Below are 12562 nucleotides of genomic sequence, written 5' to 3' on the forward strand. Positions count from 1 at the left end.
TTAATTAATTAATTAATGATCAATCTTTGATTAATTCCTTAGTCTCTCTTTCTCTCTCATTAATTAAAGAGAAAATTAGGATTTTTCGGAATTTAATTTAATTTAAAGTATAGAGAATTGTTGAAACGAAAGGATTTTATGCGATGTTATCATGTGTGGCCATGTGACAAGATTTAAATAATATAGAAAAGAGATGGCTTGCAAAGGTGGTAGTGGTGGCGAGGGAAACGACGCCGTTAGCGAGAAAAGCGGCGGAAGACGGTGGAGGAGGGGGTTAGCATTAAGTTGTGCCGACATGAACCGATTTTATTTGGTAGAGTCCTTGGTTCCCAACAAAACCAAACCGACCTGTTTTCTCTTACTCATAATAAACATCATAATAACTGTGATTTTAAGCAATTTTTGTGTTGTGTTGTGTTGTTTTGTGTTGTTTTGTACACAAAAACACGCCCATCCCAAGTGGGTTGTTGTTGGTCAGATGCACAAACACAGTCAAAAGGATTATGTTGGTTTCGATGCTAGGCCGGCCCTCCAACTATCAAACTTTGTCCCCAATGCACATTTCTTCTTTCCTCTAATACCCCTAAACAAAATCCCACTCTTTTTATTTCCCCTTTTTTTAATTATCCAAACAAAATTCAACATTAATATTTTTCTTATATATAAACTACATAATCTATAATCATTGTATTTTCACATCAAATACATCATAACTTAATAATTTAAATTATTGCATATACTTAAACAACAACTCTCTTATAAAGATTTTGGAATATCTCAGTGAATTTTATTAAATATAGACTAATAAATTTAATAAAATTATAATGTCATTATACGTTACTCATGTCATGGCCGTAAGTCATAAGATATATATATTATATATATATTATAAGGATGGGTATAAAAGGAATTAAATGGCTGACGTAAATGTCATGTGCTTGTACTAAATAAGGACGCCTACCGACCACCATATTATTTTATTCCAAACTTTCCAAACGCGGAAATAGGGGGAGGGGCGACAATATATATATATATATATATTTCTTTTACTATTTTATTTCTAGTTTTCAGATATGTAAATATTTCATATCATCATCAATTTAATATCTTTAAACCACTCACTCCTCTTAAGTGTATGTTGGGATGAATAAAATATTATGCAAAAAGATCATAGTTTGTTTTTATATAAATAATTTCCTGTCACTAATATATTATTTTTCTTCATTTTAAAAATTAATTTAAAGCATAATAACATGATTTGATTCTTGAGTTCAACAAGAACCCACTGATTTCCCCGTAATGGCACCTTACTCCAATCCCTTTATTTTGGGCGGTGCAAAAGCTAAAGATTGTATCTTTGATTTCATTTTTTATTTCAAGAATCTCAATTATATATATTTTAATAAAGTTCAAATAGGATTACCATATAGTTTCACACATTAATTAAATACATTGATAAGATGAGCAAGTTAATGCTAATCAATTAGGCTTTTCACACAAACACATCAAAGCTATATAATTAAAAGACATGAAAACCTTGATTGAATGAGATGTCTATCAACCATTACACCCATATTCAACCATGATGTCCACTTAACAAAATCATCTCAGACATTGACAAGAAAGTCATAAATAAAGTTTCCGTATTTAAATAATTTAGGTCCCATTGGATAAGGATGGTTATTTTTAATTTTTTTACTATTTGAAAGTCATCTAAAAAAACTATTATTAGTTGGAAATCTGAAGTGGTACATGATGGTATGGAAGTCATGTGGGTTTCACGTGAAGAAGTTATGTGTAGCATATGTATGTTAAAAAGGGAACATAAAACACCTGCATGCATATATGTAATGTATACATGCATGGTATAAATATAAGGAACTATAAATATAAGGAACTAAGTATGGTATTATATATTAAGGGGTACGTTGTAGGGTTGGGAAGATAGCAAAAATTGATTTTGGAGAATATTGTGAAGGAGCAAGGGATTATGGTCTTCCTCTGGTGATGCCTACACAGCACGAGACAAGGAGGCCCGAAGGAACATGACTCGGCTTATGGCCCTTTTCACACCTTCATTTTCACCTGCACTTTCTAATCTTTCAAATTGGCTATGGATTCTTTTGTTTTGAATGATTGGGATGAGATGATCAGAGCTTTGTCTTGTCATTTATGGCTACCTTGCCCAAGAAGCTAGCAACAATTTTTTCTTCCACTTTTTATTTATTCATGTGATATATATAATAAAGCTTATTAAATGTGTGTTTTATAAATGTGTGAGGTCTTGCTTTTCAAAGGTTTGCGATCTATTTGCAGGATATGTTCCTTGACTATCATGTCACTGTCTTTTTGTTCGACTTTTTGCATGTTTTCTGGGAGTTTTTTTTTTTTTTTTTTTTTNTCATTTTGAAGGAGTAACGAAACATTTTTTTGTTTTTTTTTTGACTTTTTCATATGCCGCCTTCTGTTTATTGTACCCTTTTATAATATTTTTTTTCATTTTTTTATTGCAATTTTCGTGTTTATTTTAAAATTAGTTTATGTTTTGAATCTATGGTAGGCTATTGGCCACGAATCTAGGTGAGTTATATGCCGTTAACAAATGATATTATATTTGTAAGAGTATTTGCTATTTAATTTAAATTTGTGTTTGTATTATTGGTTTCAGAAGTTTTTTAATAAAAAAATGTTGTATTAATTTCGTAGAGATTTGAATAAAATTATCCTCATAATTATTGTAACAAAATTACTATTACTAACTGATTGACTTTTTACTTCTGCGGTTAAAAAGAAAAGTGGTTGGGAAACTGCTGGGTGTCACCAGCATCAAAACCATTTTTTGGGTGGCTCTGACTTTGATGGACGTTAAGTGAGGTTTGTGTTCGGCTGACTGAACACAATTTATGTAAAATTTAAGTTTGTTCGACCAAAAACGTCGTCCATACGTGCATGTTCAATTGTATTAGGGCAAATCATTGGACTAGACCGGGCCTCTATTTGAGGTCAAGGTCTCTCAATGTAATGTCGAATCTCAACATTTCATCTTGGTTCCTAATTAACAAGGCTCACCTGTCTTGACGCCATCCCAAGTCTTAGGATGTCATTGGCCATCATAGCCTACTTGATAATGCTCATCGAGAACGAACTCACGTGTTGTTTATAATATCGGGACATTTCAAGCATCCATCTATCTAGGTTTTATCGAGCCATTGGATCATCTCGTATCCATGCTAAGTCATTTACAACATTCATTCCAGATAGCGGTGCATATTCTAACCTCTAACACATTAGAGGGGGCGCAATGTTGACATACTCGTGTCGTTGGGCACTATCTTTGAAGACCCATTTTAAAGAAAGTCACTCGAGACACTTGTTTCACAACACTTACTTGTCCTTACCGTGACACACGCATGTGTCACAAGGTAGCTTAGGCTAAAGAGTCCAAGGGTGGTGGAGAGCTGACATCATGTGTCCCCTAAGGTATATTTTGAAGCATTTCTAATCTAGCATGTGTATACATGATTTTGGCAAACGGTCATACGATGTTGTGGAGCGTCCTCCAACATCTGATTAATACCAAATTTTGTGAGCTTTCAACTTTCATACGGATGAACTTAGCTCCGTATAATATAATTAATAGTTTCATATTATGTAAGACTATATCAATTATTTTTGAATTCCACGTAAAAATAATCCATATAAGATTATTGACCCATAAATTTAAAGTTAGGATGTATTTGTAGTTGATATAAGACTCTATCAGTATGTGGATGTATTTGTAATTGAAACACCCCACGTTGTGTGATGAGAATCAAAAACTCCAAACATACACGATCCAAGTTGATTTCACAGGCAGAGAAGCAAGAGAAAGAAAAAGGACGCAAATGAATAGATCTTGGAAAACAAAGTGGGAGCAAGCATCTGCAGGCTGTGGAATGTGTCGAAGGGGAATCATCAGCATTAGAGGAGGAGGCGAGGGGTGTTCACCAACCATTCGGCATTCCCTTTAATATCTATATGATGTCTGTACCCATTACCCAACACTATGGCCTTTAAAGTGGGTGAACTATCCCTAATTTCCCGCTTCATTTCCCCTTTTTTGTATTCCCATTTTGGTTCTCATACAACCTTTCCCGGAACCCTTTTCACCCCCCTCGTCTGCCTTTCCTAATCAATCGCTTTTCTTGTGTGCAAAAAGGTTTAACTTTTGGTTCATCTTTTTTTTGTCAATTGTTGTCCCCAGACAAACTAAAAAATATGTCCTATGGTAAACCAAAAAGGGAATGCTTTTCTTTCTGCCCTCCATCTATGATCTCACATTAGTTGAGGAGGAGAACGAAGCATTCAGCCATTTCTCATAACCCAATTGCTAAAGCTCTCACACCATCTATCTTCCCTTGACACCACCTCGTTGGGCTTGAGCGGATTTGAATAAACTCTAAACCTTAAACCCTAAACTTAAAGAATAAAAAGGCCCATAATTATAATTAGGATTTAGGAGTGCCTGACCCATTGGGCTTGGGCCGGAATGAACCCAAAAACCTTACATGGACTGTAAGGCCCAAGTCTGCGGTTCGGATAGAGACCATCGAGAGAGGAAAAGTCATAATTAATGGGCGGAAGTGACATTAAGAGTCTAAGAAAGAATGCTAATTATCGTTTTATAATGCTAATTAGGGTTAGTGAGTGTCAACATCTATAAATAAAATACAAATAAAATAAAGTGAGTGGGAGGAAATTAGGAATTCATAAATCTTGATTATGAATTTTTAAATATATAAAAAAAGGTGGTGTGGATTGGAAGGTCGTCGGGTGGCATTTGTCGTGGCTTGGATTTCAATCAACCCTTTTATGACCTCCTCCTTTTCTCCCCAACCCTAAATAATAATAATAAAACTAAAATTTAAACTATTCACCCAACTTTTAATTCCTTTTGTCCTGATATTGTTTGTTTTAAGCTCGTTATGTATTAGGATCAGTTTCACAGTTTTAACGTGTAGATTGAATTTTAAATAAGGTAATAAATAAAGTAAGGGAGAGATGGAGTACAAATACAAAAGATTATAAGATAAATATGATAATAATTATGGAAAGCTTTCACATGGGAAAGGTATGTCACATGGATTGAAATTTGAATGGCTAATTAAATGCCTCCGTTTGAATAGTAGAGGTGGAAAATATAATAATACATAATGTGCATATTTATGAATATAATATGTATATTATGTGACTCTACACTTTAATTAACATATTGATGTCATTGCTTACATACATATTTAATACTCGTCCTCATATAAACACGCCCTTTTCAAATTATTGCTTCACTTTTTCCAAATTTAATCAACCCTAAAATCTATTTCAAATTATCCCACCATAAAAGGTCTATCATTCTAGAACATGGTAAGTTTTTTTAATTTATCTGCAACTTAGATTAATATATAGAGATATCAATTTCACCCACAGAGAGGAAATTCTTATTCATACAGAGAATGGAAGAGGGGGTGGAGAACATTGGGTCGGGACGAAATTATATTCTCTGTCTCTGTCTCTATCCCATTTTACATTTTGTTCACCTCGAGAGAATGATTGTGGAATCCGTATATGATTTCTTGTATTATGTTAGTTCGTTAAATCTAAATTGATATTATAATTGAGTTCACATTAGAAGGGGGAATATATCAAATATATTAAATGATTAAATTAAGTTTAGGGTATTAATTAAATGGTAGGGTAGAGAATTAGGCCCAAGATACACATATTATATCAATATATAGAACATAAAAATGAGTTGTTTTTGTATGCATATGATTGTCTTAGTATATTTGAGCATATAAAATAAACATCTTAGCCGCCACACGTAAACAAAATTTCCTTGCATAAGATTTTTCACTTTTTTTAAGGAAAATTAGTTTGTTGTTTTGTAATAATTAAAATATGCTAATTCTCTTTAATAATTATATATATATATATATATATTTGGAGAATGTTTGGAAGATTATGTGGATAATGTTCGTTGTCTAAATTAATTATTATTTTGTTTTTGTTCTATGAATTAGTTAAGTTATATGATATAATGTTAATGATAGAGATTAAATTACCCAAAGTAAAATTATAAAAATAACCTCAAAATGGAAGAATTTTCCATGGCAACTATTTGATAATTGGGTTGAAATGTTCTTGAGTGAATATATTATATGATATTTACAAATGATGTCAAACTTTTCTTGATTCAAATCTTAAATAAATGAAACTTGGTCTTATTGGTGCAACATAATTGAGGGTTAATAACTTCATTACTTTTCAACAACCACGTGATTACATTGATTAATTAGCACAAACATCAATTTAACAACCACTAGTAGATATTGTTCTCTTTGACCCGATACGTATCACTGTCAGCCTCATAGTTATAAAACGTGTATGTTAGGGTGACGTTTCCACACTCTTATAAGGAAAACTTTGTTCTCTTCACAATCCACCTCTCTTGGGAGCGAGCATCCTCGCTAGCACACCGCCTGGTATCTAACATATATTGTTTGCTTTGACATGTTACGTATCCCCGTCTCACATTTTTGAAACGCGTCTACTAGGGAGAGGTTTTCATACTCTTACAAGAAATGTTTCGTTGTCTTCTCTAACCGATTCTTAGGAGCCGAGTGTCACGGTCATGCTCGTCCAAGGCGTGTTGTCCATGGCCGCATGCCCATGACAAGCCTAACCCTTTATGTCTTTTCATATTCTAGTGTTTTACTGTTGTATTTTTAGGAAATATGACGTTTCAGAAATATCATATCTAGGCCTGTCAAACATGAAATGCCTCAGAATGTATTATAGGGGATACGACTAGTTGTCAAATTCTCCTATCCAAGGTTATATATTGTGGGCCGTTGTTATTTCTCTCTTGCTTGCTTATATAACGTCTCTTTCAAAAATCTCTCTCTGCCCTCGATTTCTAAAACCTTCTCTTAAAACCGAGGCCAGAGGCTCGAGTATACGTTGCTTGGCCGTAGGCGACGCAAGAACGAATTGTCTTATCGTTGGAAAGTGAGTGCCGCACAATCGCAAGTCCGCTACCATCAAAAGTGCGATTGTGACACTGAACGTCCTCAGTATCTAGTTTTAATGTCATTTGTAAGAGGTTGGATGGTTGTATGTTATTAAGATAGGGTTGATTATGTGGAAGGGTCGGGGGGAGAATGAGATATAATGAGTAATAATGGGGGAGACAAGAATGGTCCAAGTGGAGAAGGAGGAACAGTAAGAAGGCTGTAGAGTGGTACAGCTGATGTCTAATCCAAACAAATATTGATATAATGTCCACACCACACCACACCACACCACACCAAGACGGGGAAATGAGGGACTCCTTCCTTCACTTCTTCCTCAAAAAAACCACTCAAACAGGAATCTGATTCTGACACTTTACTACAAATATTATATATTTTTTTTTTTATGGGTTTTGAATTTGCCTTTGTTTTTTGGTTGGAATTACATGGGATGGCTGTTTTTTAGTTGGAATTACATGGACAAAAAAAATGTGACAGAAAGCACCCATTTTTATTGATGCTTTCTTTGCTAAACCCCAACCAAGTCTGAGCCAAACTGTCCATAACAACCTTCTTCTTCTTCTTCTTCTAATTCACTTCCACTTCCATCCCAAATTTTCATGTTTACAACCAAACCCATCTCTTCCAATGGATCAAATGGGAAGAATTGTTAAAGATGGATAATTTTGAGAGATTGATGAAGAGAACAAAATTGGAAACAAAGGAATTTGTTGAATGAGAGTGGATTAAGGGAAATTGGAATCCAAAATACAAATTTACAAGTGACCCTTTTCAGGGTTGTTGTCATAGAAGGCAATAGTGCGTAGACTCACCAAAAGCAGCAACATGAGTGTCATGATTGTGAGGCAAGCTTTGTTGGGAAGCTTCAAAATCTGAAGAAACAAGCGGAGGAGGATAAACCAAAGAGCTACTACTTTCAGCTGAACTACTTCCCATCCCATACAAACCCTCCATCCCATTTTCAAATCTATTCTGCAATGGATCTCCAAATTCAACAACTCCATGGAACATTCCTGCTGTCGGATCCTCCACTCCAAATTGCATGTACTCTGCTGAGAATTCACCAAGATTTGAACTTTCAAACAGTAATGGATTTTGATGGGGTTGTGAAATGCTATTCTCCATTTGGGTCAATTGAAATGGAGGATCAGAACAACAAAACCTGCCACCCATTTTCATGATCAAATCCCTAAATTCTTGGCTGCTTGTGTTGGGATTTGGAAAATATGGGGTTTGATTGAAATTCATTGAAGAAGCTCCATCAGGATGAATAACATTGAAATTCTTTTCAATATCATCCCTTTTTAGTGTTGTAGTATGAGTATGAGGTTGGTTTAGGGTATGAATTCGTCTAGCCAGAGTTGCTTGTTCACGTTGCTGTTTTCCCAGAAGCTTCTTCTTTAATCTCGTGTTCCAGTAGTTTTTTATGTCGTTATCGGTTCTTCCCGGTAGTTGAGCTGCAATTATGGACCATCTAAACAAAACCCATCTCATAAATTCAGCTCAAATTGATTCATTAATTATGAATTTTCAAGAAAGGTACTAAATTTACCTGCTTCCTATGCTTATGTAGAGACTACAAATGATGTTATCTTCTTCCTCTGAGAACCCTCCATGTTTGATGTTGGGGCGGAGATAATTCAGCCATCTCAATCGGCAACTCTTCCCGCATCGCTTAAGGCCTAAGAATCTCAATTTGGTGAGTTCAAAATTAAGGATATAAAAAAAAGCATTTTGATGGGGTTGATGTAAATCAAAATTTGGTACCTATTTTCTGAGGCAAGGCAATCCAGTTGCCGCCGGTGCCGAATTGCTCAATATAAGCTTTGAGTTTGGCATCTTCCTCAGGCGACCAAGGTCCTTTTTTGACGTTGGCTTTGTCACAACACGGAGCTCTTCCCATGTTCTTTCTCTTTTGAGGTCTGAGCTATTTGTTTGGTAATACCAAGATAATGGTTAGGTTTATATATATATATATATATATATGCACATAAAGGAAAGAAGGAAAAGAGAGAGTAGTAGCTGGAGGAGAAGAGAACGCATGAAACAAAGTGTCACAGGATTTCAAAAGTGGGTTTTGGAAAAAGATCCCAACTTTATGATTTAATAATTAAAGAAAATTGAAATTTGCATGTATAGGCATATTTATTTAGTGGGTTAAAATTATTAGAAGAGTGATAAGAAGGGTTTGTTGGAAAAGGAAGAATGGTTGGAAAGTGAGAAAAGTATGAAGAATATAATGATATCATGGGTGTTGGTGTCCTATGGAAAGGGTTTAGGGGATACCCACTTAACTCTTTTTTTTTTTTTTGTTTGTTTGAAAGGGGTTGAAGTGAAGAGCAGCAGGGGGTTTGTTTTGTTTTTTTGATTATGAACAATGTTAATTATGCTCTTGTCCTCTCTTCATTTAATTGTTGTAACTTTTTTGGTTTCAACCAAAAACCACTTACCCCATTCCCCATATTGCTCGCTCAGAAATCCAACACCTATTTTCAAATCTGTGTGGTCAAATCAGTGAAAAGGGAAATCAAAATAGAATATAGAGTAGAGATGAGTTAGAGACTGACACTATGTGTCCTAAACCAAAAATAGTTTTACAGACATAGATCTCTGCCCTGATTTTGGTCTTGTTTTTTTTTTTACACCAACAACCTCCTCATGTCTTACTCAGCTTTTGCTTCCATAGACGTTAAGAATTATGTATCATATTGTCCACTTTGAGCATACATTTACATGGCTTTGCTTTATCTTTTTCAGTAAAGATGTATTCCTTACTTATAAACTTATGATCAACCCTTCAATTAGTCAATGTGGGACTCCTTGATGTTTAATTATTTTCATACAATGTTTGGTTTGTGGTTGTGCGTTTTGTTTGATGTGTAAGTTTGCATAATCTTAGTTAGGGATTCGTTAATTTCTTCACTAATTTTGTATCCAATAGTCCATCCTTCGTCACAAACTAATTTATAAATTCAACAACTTGTTAGATTACCTTTGTTGAATCTCATAGACTTGCCAATATGAGCATTGTTTTAGTGAAACATGCACATCCATGTCTTTCAATTCTAAAATCTTGCAAAGGATGAATAAAACTAAGAAATATGAAAATGACATCTTACTATATATATATATATATATCCAATAAATTGAAGAAAGAAGGTAAGACAATGTTTAAAAACAAAGAGATATGAATATAAATGGGTAAAATTTGGTTAAGGTTGGTGACCCAATGTGAAGAAACAATTGAAATAGGTGTAATTGGGATAACAATACAATAATGGAATGCAAAGGGAAAGGAAAAGGATAATATAATAAGTTAAAGAGAAGGGGAAAAGTTTGAAATTATGGGAACAATAATGGGACTAGAAGAATAGATATGTATATGTATATTGATGGGCAATACCCAATAGACAAATGGCACATGGCAATGCCCAAAAAGTGAGTGAGTAGAAATCTTGACAAAGATGCACTGTCTTTGTTTCTTTGTTTATGATGAGAATTGGTAGCACAAGAAAACGAGGCAGGCAGCCACTGTCAAATCAACTGCGTCACCTTATTGGACTTCTTCTTTTCTCCTTTCCTTCCATTATCCCATCCTTTCTCCTTTATTATTAAATTAATGCATCCTTTCTTTTCTTAATAATAATCCATTTTGAAGATTCATTCATATATATATCATGATATGCCTATGCTGACTTGACTCCCCATTACATGACATTCAAATCCCCATTACATGACATTCAAAGTCAAAAAAGCTTTAATATTATAACACTACTGCTACATTGGGATCACAACTTTTCTTTTCTTTTTTTTTTTTTTGAATTTTCATCTTCCTTCCTTCCTTCCTTCCTTCCTTCAAATGTTCATCTTTGTTGTGTTTGTTTGTGCTGTGGGATGCATGTTGCCTTTTGAATATTTGGTTCTTCACACTCTCCATNCTTTTTTTTTTTTTTGAATTTTCATCTTCCTTCCTTCCTTCCTTCCTTCCTTCAAATGTTCATCTTTGTTGTGTTTGTTTGTGCTGTGGGATGCATGTTGCCTTTTGAATATTTGGTTCTTCACACTCTCCATATATGGCCCAGATCTGATATGCTTTTTCTGCAACTTTTTCTATTCATGTGACCAAGTGTTATGTAACTATCATTGTTGGACTAGGTTTTAAAACGTTTCTACTAGAGAGAAGAGGAATGTTTCGTTCTCATTTCCAACTAATGTGGGATCTCACAATCTATCCCTTTTAGGAGTCAGTGTCCTCGCTGACACACTGTTTGATGCCTGACTCTGATACTATTTGTAACAACACAAGCCCACCACTAGGGATATTGTCTACTTTGGCTCGTTTACGTATCGCTGTTAGCATTAGGGTTTTAAAATGCGTCTACTAGAGAGAAGTTTTCACACCATGTTTTGTTTGATTGATTGATATGCATGCATAGTTGGTAAACATGTTTCGATAAATTCAAAGACTAGGTAAACTCGAGCATCTAATTAAAACTCCAATTTCTAGATTAGAATTTGACCATTTCAAATCATTTACTCACGAAAACTATGAACATCTAGAAACACGTTGATTGATAAAAACAGTCAATAGGTCTTCAAAACACAGACAAAGGAAAAGCACATCTCATTCATTCGCCACACGTTTCCTAAAAGTAACTAAGAAAACACAAACACAAACACACACACACATAGTATGTAAGAAAACACGATATTTGGTGGGCATCAACATGATCTCATGCTTAGCTAACAATGGAATCAGTCTTGCAAATTGACTCAAACAAAGGCTGTTGCTGAACAAAGGTAGAGTCAGCTAAGGGGGGTTTTTTTATTGATGTTTTAGATCCAGGTGTCCTTTGAGTTAAAAAAGGAGAAAGACCCATCAAATATATGTTTTAAAAAAACAAACTTTTTAAAAGGGATGGTGCAAAGGTCAAAAAATGTAAAAGTTAGCAGAGAGATGAAGACAAAATAAGAAATTTTGAGGATTTCAAAGTGTGAATTAGCTAGGGGTGTGGGTGGATCACAAGATGGAATATGTGTAGCTTATTTTACTTCAAAATTTGACCTACTTTTGGACTCCTAAGGCAACAAGACAAGACTTGAGCATCATTTTTACATTATTATTATTATTATAATGTTGTTGTGATGGTCAATGAAAGATTGATAAGATTGGTTTCCAGCTTTCATTTCATAATCTTTTCTGACTCATATATGGCAGCAGCTTCCTGTGTTTGTTTATTTTAACATTGTTTGTTGTTTGTTGTTTGGTCGTAAAGATATGGGTGTGGTTACAAAGTATGGGGAATTGTTTTTGTTCTTTCTTTCTTCCTTCCAACAGTTGTAAAACAGTATCACTACTACATTACTTTCTACTCATGATTTTATATGCTCATTACATCATTCCTATTAAATTATTTGTGTAATATCCGTATTCATATTCAAAATCAATGGTTATTTCCATAATACCATACAAATGTTGATAAGATACGAAAACA

At 34.3% G+C, this 12562-nt stretch overlaps 1 protein-coding gene across 1 annotated transcript; it reads right to left on the bottom strand.

Annotated features, from left to right (window-relative positions):
• Positions 1–7631: 7631 nt before the first annotated feature.
• LOC111782159 (transcription factor RAX2-like) lies at positions 7632–8970 on the bottom strand. Its single transcript, XM_023662967.1, has 3 exons — positions 8835–8970; positions 8620–8749; positions 7632–8541 (listed from the first exon to the last, which is right to left on the bottom strand). Exons 1-3 carry the CDS (start codon positions 8968–8970, stop codon positions 7851–7853), a joined length of 957 nt encoding a protein of 318 aa, XP_023518735.1. The 3' UTR covers positions 7632–7850.
• Between the last annotated feature and the right edge of the window lie 3592 nt (positions 8971–12562).

The sequence above is a fragment of the Cucurbita pepo genome, chromosome LG19 (assembly GCF_002806865.2).
Source record: "Cucurbita pepo subsp. pepo cultivar mu-cu-16 chromosome LG19, ASM280686v2, whole genome shotgun sequence".
In the NCBI taxonomy this organism is placed as follows: Eukaryota; Viridiplantae; Streptophyta; class Magnoliopsida; order Cucurbitales; family Cucurbitaceae; genus Cucurbita; species Cucurbita pepo.